We start from the raw sequence: 19459 nt of genomic DNA on the forward strand, positions 1-19459 counted from the left end.
CCTTGTTTTGGTGGTCCCAGGCCTGGATGCAGTGCTCCAGATGGGGCCTCACAAGAGCAGAATATAGGACAATTACCTCCTGCTCCCTTCTGGCCTCATGTCTTTTGATATGGCCCAGGATACATTTGGAAGAGACAAGAGAGAGGAAAATGGAGATGGTTAATATGTGTCACTCCTCTCTTTCTTCCATCCAGAGGCTTTTGAGAGCGCCCCAGCACCATCATCACCTTCTGGCTGTGGCTCTGTTCCCCCATAACACCTCATCCGCCTTAGGAAATGGTGCACCATAGGATAGGGTGAATGTTCCCTCCTTTTTGCAGCTCCTCCAACATGTGATAGTAAGGATGATGTTTAGGTAGCTTTCCCACATTCCTTAGAGGTGGGCAGTTTAATGAGTAATGTGCTTCTTCCATGCTTTGAGAAGGCAAATAATCGCTATAGACACAGACTATACTCAGTAGCGGACATCCATGGGTCACACACTGTATTAAGAAGGATTCAGTTAGTGAATGGCCATTTGCACCTGTATAGCTTTGTCAGCGGACTGTTGGTCTAGAGAGTAAAGCAATAAGCGATATAATTAAGACTATCTTCTGTGAGTTTCTCTTTCATTGTTTCATTATTTCACTGTGCTTAAGGATAACAAGTTTTACACCAAGATTGCAACAGAGAAGTGTAGTGGAAACCATCCCATGCATGTGGTTTGCTTTCTGTTCCCTGTACTGTATTTGACCTACCTCGTCATCATTTGTGGACTGAAACACTATAATAATTATTGAAAGTGTTTATGAAGCACAAATGTAATTACATATTAACAAATTTTTTAGCCTTTTGGTATGATATATGTGTATACATATACACATACACATACAGAATGCAATTGGCTTTGAGCTCTAAGGTTCCATCTACTCATAATAAGGTTTCCAGTGGATGTGTGGACCTTTGTAAAAAGAAGCTAACCTTCTTCATTTATAATCACTTAACCTGTAGGAGAGATGGTTGGAAACACAATTTAATTTCTCTAGATTTAACATTCAGATGGCAAAGGTTGTTGGGAAGATGAGGACCAGCCCCATGCCTGTCTCTTTACCAGGAGGGCTGCACTACAATCTAGTCCTCCCAGTAGAGCCCAAACTCCTGCCAGTGCTTTTTTTGTCCTTATCTACATCATCCTGTTACCAGCCCCCCTAATCAACAGCTAACACATCCTTCAGAATATATAATCTTGGGTACTCTGTCGTGCCTCACCCCTCCATCTCCAGTATTGGTGTGACTTCTTGTTTGGAAACTGATGTTCCAGGAAGTTCCCCATAGTCTCCCAGTCTCTCATGCTCTTGTACACTGTAATTTGGTGTCAGCAGTCTCTGAGTGCAGGTAACGTACAGCAAGTCGAGATCATTCAGATTGATTAGACTTGCTTGAGACAAGGCAGTTGCTATGGAAAGGCATAATTTCATCAGAGCATGTAGAAAATCTGTCTACTAACTTGGATCTCTTTTTGTTTCATCTAGGAGTGAACCTGTTAGTGGGCACAGAAAGTGGTCTGATGCTGCTAGACAGAAGTGGTCAGGGGAAGGTTTATCCGCTCATCAATCGAAGAAGATTCCAGCAAATGGATGTACTTGAAGGGCTGAATGTCTTGGTGACAATTTCTGGTAATGTTAATTTTCTGTGTGATCTTTCCTCCATCTGGTATGGCATGGCAAAGAGCTTTTTTTGGCAGTCTGTGTGTTGAGGGGGAAAGTCTTGACTTGAATGAAGACAGTAGATTTTCCATCATTTTGCCTCTCTTGAATCTGCAATTTGTTTCTAAGAATGAATCATTTTCCCCATAGTACCCTGTGCATGCTTGCCCCCTGTCCTTCCTCCTTCTAATGTTTTTATAGGTTTGGAGGAAACTTTCTGTACGTTAATGTTTTGTGAAGTTTGTAGAAGTGACATTCTACCCTTCTGCTGCAGTTACTTGCAGCCTGGCCTCTTTATAACCAAAATATTATTTGCTTCTGGAATTTAAAGGCATCTTCTGTGTATAAAAATGTATAATCATAAATGCTCTTGCAAGGTAGATAAGAATGACGAGAGAGAGAGAGAATGCGCGTGTCTAACGGGGTGTGGGGAGTGCAGTATTTGCGCAATGTGGAAATTGCTATTGTGAGGAGGCAGCTTGAAGCAGCTTTTGGCCTTGCCTCTCACTGGATGCAACTGCAGACGACTCAGCAACAAGAGATGAAGGGCGGTGGTGATTGCTGTGTTTGTTTTGTGTGCACTGATGGAAAATGTGTTTTATAAAGCTCGAGGTTCCAGACTCCTTGGCTCCAAAGAGTTATTGCATAAGGTTATTCTGCCATTAAGTTACTTGATGTGGTGCACTGTTAATCTTTCTTCACAGGTGGTGTTCAGCCATTTACTTTATTTTTGATTTTGTTTGTTTGGGAAATGAGTCTTTGCTATGCTGTGCAGTTGAGAGAGAGAATGTTAAATGACGTTTTGCACAGTGATCCGTGTTATTCATTGCAGCCACTAAAAATTTTGTTGATGCTTCCGAGCTCATCTTACCCTGCTGGAGTCTCTTCAAACTCTTGTACAAAAGGACACGCACCTAGACTGTGTGTTAGATGTATTACATTAATACAACTGAAAAGGGCCATGCCCATGCTGGTGTTGTCACACTTAGTTCTCAGCTCCAGCAGTGTCATGAAGCATTTAAAAGGAAAAGATGAGTCAAGGAGGTTTTAAAAAAGCAACCTGTTGTGTGTCCACAGTGTGTTAAAAACATAAGCTACTTGAAAAGCATTATTTGATAGTTTATTCTATAGTCGACCTCATAAACCAAACTATTGTGTAATCCAACTTGTGCAAAACGTGTAGATTCAAAGCGTACCCTACACAAACAGAAGTGTCTGCGATTAAATCTTGTGTGTAATTGTTTCAGGTTTATTTATGTTTGCGTCAGTCACAATCTGAGAACCCTGACACATCCGTTTCCTTTGTTTCCTTCAGAACTATTGCTTCCTCTGTTGAGACACGCTACATTAACCCTTAAGAAACCGGCTGATCTTTGTTTTATGGCTTTGTCTCCGCCCCATATCCTGCATTTTATGGGAGAATAGTGAAGTACAAGGCAGGAAGGAGGCATTTCTGCTCAGTCTACGTCTCTCCCAGCCATATGTTCCCTCCTCTTTTTCAGGAATCAGTGTATATTTATGGTGGCAATACTCAAGATATGACACCGCACTGTAAGAAGTTGAGGTGCACTAGGGTTTTGAGGGGATTGTCACCTAAAATTTGCTTTTAGCATATACTCTTTTGAGTTTGAAAACATGAAATATTTGAAAACATGAAATATTGTTCCTGCAATATAGTTCTCAAATTCAAAACTTACCTTGACAAGGAAACTTTTGGTACTGAGCTACTAGAGCTGGTGCAAGAAAACTGTGGGTCAAAGCAGGGTAGAAGGACAGTTCTTTAGCTCATACCGTTGGGAGGCAAAACAAATAGTTTTGGATTCTCAGATAATATACTGTGCTGAGAGTCATAGAAGTGTTGAAAGAGAATAGTGATCTGCATACAGAACATGCTCTGTTTGTGGCTCCCTGAGTGTTTGTAAGCACAACTGGCTCTTGGGAATGTAGGGAAGGATGACAGTGTAGAACAGCTGGTTGGAATCTGCATGCTTGGTAATTAAAAACCACGCAACAGTAAAAACAAAACCTCAATATAGGAGAGGAGGCTTTGCATTCGAAATGATGTCTGTGGGAGAACCAGAGCTGGGAGTTTTCAGAGTCAATAATCAGCTGATACGATGGTTGGATCAGAGTTTTCTTTCTTATTTTATAGCCATAACAGTTAGTCAAGGGGAAAAAGAAGCAGATATTTGAAAGCTGCTAAAATTGAGTGTTACAGATTTACAAGCAAAAGGATCTAATTCTCCTCTCCAATATAAATATTAAAATCAGTGTAACTCTAAACACATGCACAACTATGTTTATTTAGCTGACCAATTGTGCTCTTTTTATGTCAGCCTGCTGGCAGGCTGAGGAATTTCCTGTCCTGTGACTTTCCTTGTGGTCTAGACGCTAAAACACAATGGGAACTCACTTCAGATATTTTTCTGTTGTTGTTTTGAAAAATGTTTCCAGCTGGAGAGAAATGCCCTGCTGCTCATCATGTGAGCTGGAAAAAAAAAGAAAATAGCCACGTGCTGGGAAATTCCCTTGTGCACTGTTTGGTCTGAGTCTTAAGGATTTACTAAGCTACGAGGAAGCTAAAGTCATAGAAATAACTGGGAGATGATTTATTCTCCCCATCAACTGGAACTAGTAATAGTTGTGTCCTGTGAACTCTTCCTTGCCCAGAAGCACAGTGAATCAAGAATCAAATCTGATCTTGTTTTCCATTCCAATTTTTTTAAAAGGACCTCCTTAGCTGTCATTTGCAGCGTTTTCTTGGGAGGACCTTACTTTGGTCCTAAGTGGAACTTGTAGGAGTAATGTTCTGGTCCTGTTTCCAGATCTTTAAGAGCTGTGACAACAGTGGGACTTTGTTAAATCCGATAAATATGAAGTCAGACAATAAATCATATGTTCCCTTACTGCCAAGTGGGCCATCATGTTTGCAGTGGGGATAAACAAATGTCAGCATGATACTGCTTCACATTCTGTTGGGTGCCATCAAACCAAGAGAGGCTTTTAAGGCTTTGAAAATTAAGGAGCAGAGCAGATCCAGTAGTTGGAAAGAAACAGGTCTTCAATCCCTCTTTAGGCTCAGTGAACAGATTTTCCTTTTTATAACTGCCTCTTCTTTTCCCCATGTCCTTCCCCATCAAAGCAATCCCAAAGAAGACTTTTCAGACTGTGTCTTTTATAAGGGAAAAACTGGAGTCAATGGCACAGCCTGTTTGCAAGCTGTGCATCTGCATGTGCTGCCCCAGCCTTCCCAGCTGCTTTTCCTGTGGAGCCTGGCTGTGTCAGGGGTCCTCTGCCATCAGGGCAAGGGCTTGGTGCCAGCTCTGGGATCCAGCCAAGCACAGCAGGATGCTCTCAATGCTCAGACTTCTTGTCCTGCTGTAACCTGTGTCCACTGATGCCACGTGCTCATCCTTATCAGCTGCCGGAGCACTGGCATGGAGCTACTCCACTGACAAGCTGGGGCTCTGTGAGCATTCCTTATTTTTTTTCCTCATACAGAGACTTCATGGAGCCTTCCATAGTGGTTCTCCATCAAAGCAGGGATGATCTCTCTTCCTTGCCTCCAGTTTCATCTGTCTTTGGACAGCAAAGCAGCTGAAGGAGGAAGAAGGGGGGACAAGCTTTGAATATTTGTACTAGAGCCACCTTCTTGTCAGTTCAGCCTGTGCTGTATTGGCTATTCATTATTAAAGAATCAAAGAACCATAGAATGGTTTGGGTTGGAAGGGACATTAAACACCATCCAGTTCCAACCCCTTGCCATGGGCAGAATTGCCACTCACTAGATCAGGCTGCCCAGGGCCTGATCTGATCTGGCCTCTCTCGGCAGTCCCTCACTGCCCTCTGAGGAAATAATTATTTCTGAACACTTAAGCTAGTATTCCCCTCTTTTAATTTAAAGCCATTCTTCCTTGCCCTATTACCATCAGACCATGTAAAAAGTTGCTCTCCCTCCTGCCTATGAGCTCCCTTTAAGTACTGAAAGGCTGCAGTGAGGTGTCCCCAGAATCAAAAAGAACTGTTGATAAAGTCAGATGTGAGCCTTGCTCTGCATTTGAGGCCTTCTCTTATTGTGAGTTACATTCCAGGCTGTGTGCAGTACTGTTCAGTACTGTTGTAAAGTGGTTAAATGCTGGAATGGTTTAGCATTGTTCTTGGTGTACTTTTACACCAGTTGAATGATAAACAGCCTTAGTAAAAACTTGATCACTTTGCATTTGGGGATGGTGTAAGTGATGGAAATGTCCAGGTTGCTACCTGTGCAGAAGGTGTAACATACGTTCCCTCACAGTATTCTTCTTTCCTGTTGCTTCCTCCTTTCAAACCAATCATACTCTCTTCTGCTTGTGCAGATTATTCGGAGCCTCAAATTATCACTTGCTGTTCTCCTTATGTTTTGTACAGATAAGAACTACTGAGGCTCATCTGTTATTTCAGTGCAGGAATCTGGTGTTTTTGTTGTGGGATAATAACAGTGTCCAAGTAGAAGCTTTGTCCTAAGAACCAGGCAGCTAAGGAATTCATCATTTTGGGTATTGATGTGGTATTACCATGCACCTCTGTCACTGGTTATCAGGAAAGTGTATCTTTGGGTGGAATCTGGAGTAAAGCTGGCATGCTCATAAATACTGTGGGAAATCTCAGTGGTTGCAGCAGTTTTATCCTGCTTTGTTCTTTTGGATTGTTCCGTGGGGCTTTGTGTTTGTCGGAGCAGGGGTTTTTAGCACTTATCTTTCTCTGGAGATAAACCATTATTTCTCCTTTTGTGTCTAGGTAAGAAGAACAAGTTGCGAGTTTACTATTTGTCCTGGTTGAGGAATAAAATCCTTCACAATGATCCCGAAGTGGAAAAGAAACAGGGTTGGACAACGGTGGGTGACTTGGAAGGCTGTGTGCACTATAAAGTTGGTAAGTTACAAATGAATTTATCAAATTGTTGGATAAGATCTAGCTGAGAATGAGAACGACAGTTCAAGATCTGTTTCTGACTATTTTCCGTATGGCTGAGGACAGACTTTTCATTTGAAGCGTCAGAATAGATGGCAAGCTATTGAGATAAACCAAACATGAGGTGCTGGGCTGTGAACTGGTGCAGGCACAGATCCTCCATCCCTATTCTTCCTGTCTCGTATACAACTTCCAGGCTGATAGGGACAGTAGGGGCTGGTGGCATTTCTCCAGCTCTGTTAAACCCTGGGGATGACAGAGGGACACTTGTCAACTAGCTTCTGCTATCTCTACCAGCAGGTTTCCCTGTTATTTTACCATGCTGAAGTCAAATTCTGGAGAGGAGTGAGAAACATCTCATTTTTAATGTAGATTTTTAAGACTAGCAGGGATAGGAAAAAAAAAAGAGCGTAGGAGGAAAAAGTAAGCCCAGCTAGTGCACGAGCTTTGGGGAGGCATCTGGGAACAGAAGCATATGTTTAACTTCAGGATGATTCATTGACTCCCTTTAGCTCATGAACTTTCCTAATGCTGTCTCAGATCCACTGCAGTACAGTTATGGGATTACGAGGATGAAGTGTGTTTTCACTAGGCAGGCGCCTTTTGAGTGCCCTTAGGTTGCTTGAATGGATTTGGCTGTAGAAGCTTCCACCACAGCTAGTCAAAGACATGCCGCGTTTTGGCCATGTGCAGTGAGCCTGCTGCCCTGCAGGTGGAGATACGAACTAAGAGCTCTTTCTTATGCTTCAGTGTCATGATGCATCTTAATGGACACTGGGTGTTGCATTTGGTTTTGTTTTCTCCTAAAAGTCAGCTCACATCAGTCAGTGCAGAGCAGCAGCAGTCAGACTGAGCTGTTTCTTTCTGTCATGCACACGCTCTTGCAGAAGAGCGCAATCAATAACCATCGCAGTAAGTGACTGCTGAACCTTGAGCTTGACCCCAAAAACAATTAATAATGTACTTCTCTGGTATCATACCCCAGGGTGTCAGCAGCATAATGAAGTGGCCTGTTAACAATACATTAACAGCTATTGAAAGGAGGCTTTCCAGTAGGGAAGCATGAGAAACAAAGAGCATTCTTTTCCAGATGAAGGGTGATTTGTTGCAGCCTGGCACTGGACTTCCCTCTGAACCAAAAACATACAGTAGACTTCTTCAGGTAGTGAGAGGCCCCTTTGACAGCTGTGCCTCAGTTCCCAAGAAGGATGAGCCCTGTGAATAGTTGTTCTGGAGGTTGCCAGTGAGGCAGCTGGCACTGATCGCTTCCTTGTCTCTTTGATGCAGTGGTGTTTCAGACGTCAAGCTGAAGTGGTATTTATGGATCTCAGTTGCTTCAGGCAACTTTTGGCTCCTCTCAGTGATAAATTGCTCTTTTGAAACTTAAGATTTGGGTGAATTCCCAGATAGCACCCAGAGCAAACAGTGAGGGTTATCAAAGGTTCCCTTTCACAGATAAGGTGGTTTTGTTCAATATCCCTTTCTTCCCCAAGAAAATATTCCAAGAAGTCTCACAAGCCAGACAAGACTGAACAAAAGCTCTGTTTTTCCATCGGTACAGCTGTGGAGGTTGAGAGGCTTTTTTTGTTTGCTGAAGTGTCAAGTCTTCTAACACTTAAAGCTCAGTATTCTTGTTTCCCTGCAGAATAAAAGGGGGAGCAAATAATAAGCTTTGTCTCCATACTGCCTACTAAGAGATAGCAACAACAGGCGTTTACCGTGGGTAGGATATCTGAAATACGTTAGAATAGTATATACTGAAGAAATGTTCTTCTCACAAGTCTGAGATTCTTCACTCCAGCCCTGTTTCAAAATCAATTTTGGTTAGGAGATAATAATGGCAGGTGGAGATGTAGGGATTTACTCATTGTTTTCAAAAAGCATTCTACTCCTCTAATACTTGAAGAGATAGATAAAGCCTCCTTAGATACATGTCATCCAAATAATGCCTTTTTTATTCTCCTTCTCCAAAGAGAGCACCAGAAACAGGTTAACAAACCTCAGTATTCTGAACGTCCCCACAATCTCTTCCTACACAAATGAAGATGGCAGCTGTGAATGCAGATCCAGCCCCGCTAACTGAATGGCAGTTTCTAAATGTTCAGTTCCCTCCTACAAAAGTAGCACTTCCTTGAAGCATTTTGTGTCTGAAATGCTACAATTGTTGCATTTGTCTGTCAAATGAGAAAAAAAGATTGCAAAATGTTGTTGGTTCTGAACTGTCCCTGAGAAACTCCTGACTCCTTAACACCGCTAACAACTTTTCCATTCCTCAGGCAGAAGGTAAAATTTGTCACCAGAATTGTCAGTAAGGTGACTTGAGCTCATTTTTTACTTGAGAATTAGAGGTAAGGTCAGTTGGAGACAGCTCAGGTAGTACAGCTTGTTTGCATTCGGTCAGCTACCTGTTTCCTTTAAACTATCACCCAAGGAAGAGCTTTTTGGCAGCCACTTAGTCATTTTCTGTGAAGTTTTTTGGTAACAGTTTTTCTTTTGGACAATAAACTAGAACAAAAAAGTTGCCTTTTGTTTTTGAAATGGTCTCGTTTCTCCACTTTTCACTTCAGTTCTCTTTTTCCCCTCCTTTTCTCTGGGGAATTTTTCCACCAGCATAAAATACCACTGTCAGTGCTGTGATTGTGACCGCCAATACAGCACCACTGTCCTTGGCTTCTTTTATTGGAAACATCCCTGCCTGAAAGCTGTTTTCTTGATGAGCTAGCACAGTCTAATGTGGAAAGAAAAGTGTAAATAAGTGTGTCCTGGCTGGATAATTAGAAGCGTGATGTCAGGTTCAGTTACTGACAAGAGTAATAATTTTTGTGGTACGAATGTGTCAAAATACTGAGCTGCTTAGAATTAGCAATTCTAAAATGAAGCATTACTAAAAACCTTCAAACATACATAAGCATGGGGAAATAGCGTCGCTTTCTGTTTACTGAATTAATTTTTTGTTTTGGTTTAATTTCAGTAAAATATGAAAGAATCAAATTCTTGGTAATTGCATTGAAGAGCTCTGTGGAAGTCTATGCATGGGCGCCAAAGCCATACCACAAATTTATGGCCTTTAAGGTAACAGTATATTTCAGCCATCTGTTGGGTTTTCACATATTGAGTTACAGTTGCCCCTTGTACAAAAGTGGTCTGAGGTTTTGTCATGGTTGTGGTACAGGTTCTTTGGTAAATCTGCCATGAATTTCCTATTGTATTTTCATTTATGGATGCAGGAGGGTTGGATCTGAGAGGCTTTGTACCTAGAATACTGAATTGCAACCAAGCATAAATGAATGTTCAAAACAACACAAAATCAGTAGTTTGTACCCTTGCTATAAATAAAACATGAAGCAAAGAGAAGTGAGCTGAGTCTGAGCATCTTCATGTAAGCAGAAGATGTCATTAGATTATGTTCAGCTTTGTTGTACTTCGAATTCAGCAAGAATGATTTTAGCTGCGTTGGTGTAATTACCAAACTGATTTGCAGACAATCAGTTACTGCTGGCTGTGCAGATTGAAGTAAACGCTACAGGAGTATCAAATTGCTTTCCCAAAAGTTGAGGGCAGTTCTTAGTGAAAACAAACAGACCGATGAAAATAAACCCCAGGGAAAAGAGTGTATAATACTACGTGATTGAAATGCAAGCATGGTGCTGAGCGATCTCTCCTTGTCTGTGGAAGATGTTAACCTCTAACTGCTATGGTAGAAGGAGGCCAAAGACTTGCTGGAGGAGTAGACTCATCAGCCTTGCATTAACATCATGCTTTTATATGACCCGTCGAGTTTCTAAACAGTAAAGTAAATCTCACTGATTGTTTTCTTGCAGTCATTTGGTGAACTGGTACATAAGCCATTGCTGGTGGATCTAACTGTAGAAGAGGGTCAGAGACTAAAAGTCATTTATGGCTCCTGTGCTGGCTTCCATGCTGTTGACGTGGATTCAGGATCAGTCTACGATATTTATCTACCAACACATGTAAGAGTTCTTCCTTGGGTGGGGAGTTTCTTTCCTTCTGGTTTTCCCCTCCCTCCTTCTTCTCAGATGAAAGATGTGTCAGGCTGTCCCTGTGGACAGAGAGAACTGGTGGAAGGGGTCAGATGTGGCTTAGAGCCTTGGGCCTTGTCCTCTGTCCTGTCCTCGGGGTCAGTGTATCTCCTTGCCTAGGAGCTGCCTGCTCAGATGTGGGTTTCGAGGGTGATAGGTAGATGTCTGAGTGCATAGCAAATGGTCAGCTGCAGGAAAGTGGCAGTATGAATGATATGACTGCCCTCTGATAATATTCAGCAGGCTTGGCAAAGTTCACGTGGCTTCATCTCTCCCTGTGGGCACTCCTACAGAGAAGCTAATCTTTCCTGTCTTATAGATGTCTGCCTTAAGATGAAAGAATTCATTCTCTAAAGTTTTCTGTTGTTGCTGCTGTGTAGGGTGTCTAAGTTGGAGGGAGAGCTAGCGCTTCTAGTGTGCATCCTTGATTGGCTATCAGACAAACATTGGCATTCACTTAGGCCTTTCTCCCAGCATGGACTCTTCAGTATTAAAAAATGACTTTGTCCTCACTTCTGTCTCTTCAGATCCAGAGCAGTATCCAACCGCACGCAATCATAATTCTCCCAAATACGGATGGAATGGAGCTACTGGTCTGCTATGAGGATGAAGGAGTTTATGTAAACACATATGGAAGGATCACCAAGGATGTGGTTCTACAGTGGGGAGAAATGCCAACTTCAGTTGGTAAGTGTCCTGACAGAATCAAATGTAATGTGCTGTAAGAGAGTGGGAGTGCAGGGAGTGGGCAGAAGAAAAATGCATCAGGTTTTACCTCAGATTCAGAAGCAGCGAAGCTGTAATATTGCTGAAAAACAGCTGTGCAAAGTTCAGAGGATTTGCATGAATCCATTTCATGTTGTTTTTTAGAACAAGATCCAAGCAAAAGTCTTGTGGACTTCAGGAATAAAAAACTCCTTTATCGTACAACATGATCTTTGCAGACCATTACAGAATTTTTCTTAGAGAACAACGAAACTATGAAAACCATTAAGTATAAAGATATGTAAGGTGGCACACAAAATATTATTACAGGCTGATAACAGTATCTGATTTGACGGGTTTATTTTAATTCATCTGCGGATTGCTTATCTATCTTTGCATGATAGTGTAATCGCCTGTTGGTATGGGTGCTCTTGCTGCCTATGCTGCCTTATTTCAGTGCTAAGCATGGCATGGGCTGTGGTTACACCTTCGTTTTGTTGTGCAAACACATTGAGTTTGTATGTTTTGGGATGTATGTATGTATACTTAGGTTACTGCTCAGGTTGCTGCTGCTTTTAGAGCAACGTGAGCAATAACGGAGAAGGAAATTTTAAAGTTTAGTGCATGGCATGTTCACTCTGCTGCATTTAACTCTTGACTAGATCTGAAAGCAAGCAGATTATATCAACTGGCAAATTGTAGAGCCCTGGGGACTGAAGTGGCTGTGAAGTAAATGGCACTGAGGCAGTTGATACCGTCAGAATATCTCATCTGACAATTCTAATAAAACATTTGGCTCAGTTATCACTAGTGACATATGTGAAAATATTCTGACATGACGGTATATGTGTTGGTATAGACGTGTGTTGTACTGTAGCAGATAGTTTGGTTTAATTTCACTGAAAATTAGTGTGAAAAAAGATAACATAAATGGGGAAGTATTATGAAATTAAATCTTAAATTTTCCTGGTTAAGAAGTGTTGTGCTGCTTTTTATTTTTTTTCTGTTCAGTGTGCATACAAATCAGAGGCAACAGCTTATTCTTCGCCAAGTTCCCATATGTTATTTCTGGCAGCATTCCTAAGACCATCCATCAAATTGCTTTTTGAATATACCTTTTCTGGTGCCTTTCTCCTTCATTCAGTTTTTAATGCTAGCAGGAACAGATTTTTTTCCTCATGCCAGTACTAATCTGTTTCCCCCAGTGATACCCTGAGGAATAAATGCTCGTTTTCAATTTATTTGTGTGCGAAGGAAAGCAGAAGGACAAATAAGAGTAATTCCACTTGGAGAGCTTAATATGAACCTCTTTTAAAATATGCAGAGCACTTGTCAGGCCAGCTGGCTTTCTTGGGAAGGAAAGCAGATTTTGGAAGCATTATTCCTATTAAAGGCGGCTAACTTGATGTATTTTTTTTGCTCCTAATTTTCCCATTCTGTGTCATTTTCTTTTGCCAACAAACTCCTTCAAAGCAAGGAAGTGACACTGTAAGACACCAAAATGGTGCTGGGGATGTTCCGGAGCGGATAGGCTTTGTCTGTTTAAACTTTGGGTTCTGTTTTCTCCTTGTCAACACCTAATTAACCTGTCTCGTTGCCAAACTTGTGAGGAAAAATCTTTGTAAAACTCATTGTTCCTTCCATTTAATTGAAGGTTGGAAAGCTTCTATTGTGTCCTAAGTGCTAAGGCACATAATACATTACTAACATGGACAGCTCATGTGGTAATAAAAGGAAAAAAAAAAAAGGTATTTTGGGGGCATTGTGAAAAAGCTGAAGACTGAAATAGAACTCTAAGCATGTGTGTGTTTTTACAGTAAGCACAGGCAGGTCATTGTTAATTACAGAGTTTAAATATATTTCTCTGCTTTTCTAAAAAGCTGCTCTGTGTTGCCCTCTACCTGTCCTTACGGGCTGTGTTGTACTGTGTTTTCTCTCCACAGCATATATTCGATCCAACCAGATTATGGGCTGGGGAGAAAAAGCAATCGAAATACGCTCGGTAGAAACTGGACACTTGGATGGTGTGTTCATGCACAAAAGGGCACAAAGACTCAAGTTCTTATGTGAACGCAATGACAAGGTATAATCCACCCCCATCCCTGGTTCTTGCCGAGATGATAAATGTGTATTTTAAGCAGTTGCTTGCAGTGAGTTGGCCCCAGCCAGCAGCCAAACACTCCTTTCTCGTGTGGAACGGGGAGAAAATAAAAGGAGTGTGAAAGAACTTATGGATCGAGATAAAGACAGCTTAATAAGGAATTCAATAAGGAATCTTGGCTGTGCAAGCCAAGTGTAATAAGGAATTAATCAGCTTCTTCCCATCACAGTGATGTCCTCATTCCTCCTCCCTTCTGTCACCTTTTCTTGCCAAGCATACAGTATGGGCTATCTCTTTGGTCAGCTGGGGTCCTCCATCCAGGTGTTGTCCTCTCCCAGCCTTTGGGGGTGAGGAGCCTGGTAAAAGAAAGCATTGATGCTGTGCAAGCACCATTTGTAAGCAGCAAAAACACGAGTGTGTCAGCAGTGCTGTTCTAGCCATGCGTGCAGAGCTCAGAACCATATAGGATGCTATGCACAAAGTCAGCTCCACCTCAGCCAGACACAGTACAAAGCTGTAATGGCACTGCAGATGTCACAGGCAGCAGACTAAGGAAAGTCTCTGCTTCCTTACCTGTTGAATGTCTCTCTCTTTTCTTCACAGGTTTTCTTTGCCTCCGTACGGTCGGGTGGAAGCAGTCAAGTTTATTTCATGACCCTTGGCAGGACTTCTCTTCTGAGCTGGTAGAAGCAGTGGGCTTTGGCGAGGAATTGCTGACATCCAGAGTCTGAGATCTTCATAACTTGGAATTATTTTCAACTGGAGTACAGACCTGCACTAACACAGCATTCTGTGTAAATGTGTGTGCAGGCATCACTGGTGTTAGGTTTCTTTTTGTTTTTCAACTGAGGCTGCGAGGCAGCTGGTGCTGTAAAGATATTGCCATCAGGTGCTACAGTGTCTTTGAGGTTTGGGATCACGCTTGAAAGCTACAGGTCTATTTTTGCCTTCAGCTCCAGGATTCCTAGGCTTTGAAGGACTCTGTTTGTTAGTGTTAAAACAGAGGGGGGGAAAAAAAACAGGAAAACAAAATGGATTTACCATGGACACGCTGTTGAGTGGAAAGGAGGCAGGCAAGAGAAGGTGAGAAGTGGTGTAGAGAGACAGGAAGGCTGAAACAGAAGGGCAGATCTAGTCTTATCTAGTAACGTTAACAATGTATTTAATTGACATTTCCTTTTTTTTTTTTTTTTTTTTTTGTAATGTGACAATATGTGGACAGAGAGGAAGGTGCAGGTTTTAAGAAGTTAATATTTATAAAATGTGAAAGACGCAGTGACTAGGATGGAGAACTTCTTCTTGGGGACAGGGAGGGTGGGAAGGGCTCGGGGTGGAATTCTTGGTTTGGTTGGTTGTTGTTTTTCTTTTTGTTGTTGTTTCTGCAGTTTTCCTTTGACCTGGCCAATAACTTTAGTCATTTTTCTGTGTACCAGGTATTGCCTGAAACATGTGCAGATGGTTCAAAAAAGGTAAAAGGAAAAAAGAAAAAAAAGTAAAAAAAAAAAAAAAAAAAACAGAAAAAAGAAAAAAAAAAGAGAAAAAAAAGTTCCTTTTCTATAACAATTCTGTGTTAGGCCAGAACTTGGTTATGTCACAGTATTAGCACTGCCTCAGTTAAAGGTTTAATTTTTGTTTAAACCTAGAAGTGCAACAACAGTTTTACCACAGTCTGCACTTGCAGAACTAAAAGAAAAAAAAGAAAAAAAAAGAAAAAAAAAAAAGAAAATCCAAACTACATATGTTTATTTTTTTGTGCCTACCTCATTGTTTTTAATGCGTAAAAGAAAAGAGGTGGTTTAGTTTATACATTTTTAGATGAAAAAACCATTAATGTCTAATTTAATCTTAATACCAAAACTACCAGATTGGAAGGTTTCTGACTGTTATCGTGTAGCAAGTTTCAGCAGGAGGAGAGAGTGGGCCGTTGGGGCAATAGCGGTAGCGTTATGGCAGTGAGATGCTGATTATTGTAATTTGCTGACTAAATTTGGAAAGCAAGCGTTTTTCTAAACCAGTTTCATCCTTAATAGAAGTCTGAATTTAGCCTAAAACTGGAGGTTTCACTCTTCTAACACGTGGGCTTAGCAACAGGCAGGTAAATAACTAGGCTAGTTCTATAAACTGTTAAATGTTGTAGGAAACGTTTTGGGGCGGTGATGTTTTTCTTTTTTAAGAATGCAATGCACTAAAACTCTTTTAAGAATGTAGTTAATACTGCTTATTCATAAAAACAACGTATACTTGTGTTTAGATGTAAGATCCCAGCTCTGGCTTGTTTCTTTTTTTTTGTTTTTTGTTTGTTTTTTTTTAAGTCAGTTTTATTTTATGAATAAGTTCTGACATTTGTAATAAATGTCTTGAGAGTAATAATTTGTTTAATGGCTACATGTTCATTACTTGAGAAAATCTTGAGTGTACAATAATCCGTTGGTGATGTAATAATGCACAGTGTCATGATACAGCCATTTTTATTTGCGTTTTGTTTTTCTTTTTCTTAATTATTATTATAATTAATATTATTATTATTATTCCTTTGGTGGGGTACTTTGTTGACAGCTGCCTTAAGCTGTTCATTCAGTGAACAGGCTCTCAGTGTTCCGTGGGCTTTGTCTTCTGCTGCGTTGAACTTTCTCTCCTGGCATGGCAGGTAGGGCTTTTCCAGCACATGTGCTCCAGCCAGCCGGCACCCAGCCGCGAGCACGAGCTGTGCGGAGCTGAGACTCAGCCAACTTTCTTTTGATATCAATCCGACTGCTGTAAATCCTTCAAACCCAAGCAGCGTTTCTGCTGAAGGCTCCTTCGAACGTCACAGACAGTGTAAGAGTGAGTGGTAAACACGTACCACGAGTGCATGTACACACACCCGCACACCCCACACACCAAAAGAATTCAAACTCAAGAAAGCCTTACATTTGCTGGCAGAGGAGTACCTAGAAATATTTTTTTTAACCGTGTGACTTTTGGATAGCGTTGAAGGTGAAGGATGTGTTCTTTTCTTGCCTGGCGCGGTCAGCCAGAGGAACGATGAACCTTTTGTACTCTCACGAACTAAAGGGGACTCAGAGAAGCAACGTGGGTGTAATCGCACATCAGCCCTGTAGTGTAGCTTACCCCAGCTGATTTGACCCAATGTCAGTCTGCGTGATTTAACTCTTCCAGTGCTCTGTGCTCCAAAATCAATGTAGTCCTTGAAAGCTGATGCTGTTCTCCCGGAGGAAGATGTTCCAGTGCTGTTAGGGATTCCCGGGTCATGGATGCCTGCTGTTGGCATTGGGAGGCTCCTGGGGGGAAGCTCCCTCTGTAGAAGTGCCAGGACGGCGACATGGCAAGGTAAACCCAGTATTAGAAAACCACTCCGTATACAGACATCGAACTCTAAACAGTGCTTTTGTAAGCAAAGAAGAAAAGAAAAGCTCCTAGGTTTTAGTTTTAAGCTTTAATAAGTAATAATTTTCTGTATCTTTAAGTCAAAGTAACCCTAACTTGTATGACTGCAGTGTTTTTATTTTTTATCTTATGCACATGTTATGTTGGAGAAAATGTTTACAAAAATGGTTTTGTTACACTAATGTGCATCACATATTTATGGTTTATTTGAAAGTGATTTTGGTGGGTTTTTGTTTTGTTTTTTTTTTTAGTTTTTCATAGTAGTAGTAGTACACTTTTTGTGATTTATAACCCCAGGTTCTGCTGATGATAAAAGATGCTAAACGATAACTACAACATGACAAACTGCATTAAAATTACTAATCGTAGAGCTGCAAAGCAGACTGGTGACAAGTAAAACACTCAGCCTTTTTTTTTTTTTTTTTGCAGTGCTATCTAACTTGTCTTCTGTGTATTATGGAAATTACTGTTTTTTCCCCGTTTTTCCTTAAATAAAGTCAAATTGACACCTGTCGTATGTGGAAAGTATTTTGAATGTCTGCTGGCTGCAGAAATCAAGCTGCATGTTGCCCAATTGCGTGTATACAAACAAAAGCCTTATTGTTAAAGCTCTTTAATTTGCTGGAGACTTTGACAACAAACTTAGGCTTTTGAAGGCTTTTTAAATTGTTTTTTATTATTATTATTTTTGCAGAAAGCCCTGTTTTTGTGGTGCAATTGCTCTTTTGAGAATTAGAGTTTTCCTTTAAAGAAAAAAAAAAAGAAAAAAAAGAAGCAGCTTAGAAATGTTGGTATGGTTGCTTAAAGGACAGCCTGGAAGCGCTGTGAACATGCCGTCCCACCTCCCTCCAGCCAGCAGCATTGGTGGCTGGGATGGGATACTGACTGCTAAGGGAGTGCCATGAGCTGGAGACCCGGCCCAGGTTCTCCAATGGTCTAAAAGCACAGGTCCAAGAAATTAGCCAGGCTTTCTGAGCACCGAGCCGTGAGTACTGGACAGGTTTGATACAAGGCTGCTGCGTGTGCCAGCAGAATTCCCGTTAGCCTTTGTGCATGTTTTCCACCGTGGACCATGTCTGCTTTCCTCAGTGGAGATAAGCAGCAGATGTTTCCTTCTGCATAAGCTGCTCTGTGCTGGAGGAGGGGGCAACTTGCGTTCCCGGCCTCCAGCCTTCCCACCCACTTTCATCTCTTGAAGGCAAGGGGGTGTTGCGAGCTGAAAAACATCCCAGGGTTTCCTTTGCTTCCTGCAGACAAAGGTATCTGCAACCCTTGAGCTTTCCGCTTCTGCGCACAGCAGATACCGAGAGCAGCTGAGCTGAGAGAGCTGTCAGGGCCAGCAAGCCGCTCTTGCAGCTGCCAGCTTTCCTTCATTGTCCTTCACCAGCTGAATACTTCACTGAGTTAGAACACTTTTTGGATGGTCAAGCACAAAAGCAAACAGTGTGCATCTGGATCCAGCAGCCCTAGAGGTTTTCGGTGACACAGGCCATAGTATGCAACGCTTTCATGCTCCTGTGAAGGAGTATGCAGCAGGAAGATGGAGATTAAGGGTGAGGGTGTTTGAGCAGCTGATCTCTGTGAGGCTTGGGTAGGTGGCAGCGGTTAGACAGGCCCAAGTGAGGAACAGAGAATGCAAAGTTCATGAAGTCCCGGACCTCCCCAGATCAAATCACAAGAAATTCTGGAAAATCCACGTGGAAATTTTCTCCATGTTTCAGTAATGAAATTAACTGAAAGAGAAGAAGAGAGCATGAGCTGGCAAAGAGCATTAAAATGCAAAGTATGTAATTATAGACTCACAGTTGTAATGACTCCAATGGTTATCAGAGACAAGTTTAAAAGGAGAATAAGTTATTTCAGGCCATAAAGAATCAGTTATGGGTAATTAAGCTGCAATTATCATTACTATGCTGCTATGATAGGTTTTTTTAAAAGCTAATTTTTCTCAAATGGAGTCATGCAGGTTAGGCATGCATTCACTCACTGTCTGCCATTCCAATAAAAGCATTTTCAAGATGTGCCAGTGGAGGAATCTCAGGTTTTTTGCTAATGAAAGCACCGGGTTCCCATTATGAAGTGATTTGTTTCACATCACACGGTCTTCAGTGGCATCGTTCAAACTAAGGCTCAGTGAAGTGCATTAACTCATGCGCACTGTCAGGTGTGTAGGCCAGAAGCCAGCTTCAGTTGGGTTCTTCACATGCTTAACATGGAGTGATCTGGTAAATTGGCAATTCCAGTCTCTGAGAGCAAGGACAATATGGCTGAGAGTGGCTAACGGTGTCCTTAGTTCGATCTACAATGCTCAGGTAGCTGAACCTGGAAATCAGCCTGGGAAAAGCTTCAGTTTACAGCATTGCAACAAGCATTGATGGCCATTAGCCTTGAAAGGCCCCTTGGCAGGTAACAGCTGGCTCACAAGCTGCTGCCCTGGAGGCTAGTTGTGCTGCTGATGGAGCCAGAGACCTAGGGTGGCTGTAACTTACAAATGATGGGCCCAGAAGTCAGCAGGCCGCCAGGTTTTAAGACATCATCCATGAGATCAAAATCTTCGTTGCAGGACTTGCCATCTGTTTTTGTGTGCCACC

General features: G+C 41.7%; 1 protein-coding gene across 10 annotated transcripts in view; it reads left to right on the forward strand.

Annotated features, from left to right (window-relative positions):
• The window catches only part of MAP4K4 (mitogen-activated protein kinase kinase kinase kinase 4), a 137469-nt gene extending 121523 nt beyond the window's left edge, over positions 1 to 15946 (forward strand). For all 10 annotated transcript variants that reach the window (XM_032441812.2, XM_085533616.1, XM_085533626.1 and 7 more), the window contains 7 exons: positions 1512 to 1655; positions 6462 to 6596; positions 9607 to 9707; positions 10457 to 10606; positions 11203 to 11362; positions 13324 to 13463; positions 14085 to 15946. In XM_032441812.2, coding sequence (XP_032297703.2) covers positions 1512 to 1655; positions 6462 to 6596; positions 9607 to 9707; positions 10457 to 10606; positions 11203 to 11362; positions 13324 to 13463; positions 14085 to 14168 — 914 coding nt within the window. In that variant the 3' untranslated portion in view covers positions 14169 to 15946. The remainder of the gene's footprint in view (positions 1 to 1511; positions 1656 to 6461; positions 6597 to 9606; positions 9708 to 10456; positions 10607 to 11202; positions 11363 to 13323; positions 13464 to 14084) is intronic.
• The last annotated feature ends 3513 nt before the right edge of the window (positions 15947 to 19459 follow it).

Source organism: Coturnix japonica, chromosome 1 (assembly GCF_054131305.1).
Source record: "Coturnix japonica strain WE chromosome 1, WE-NBRP24, whole genome shotgun sequence".
Lineage (NCBI taxonomy): Eukaryota > Metazoa > Chordata > Aves > Galliformes > Phasianidae > Coturnix > Coturnix japonica.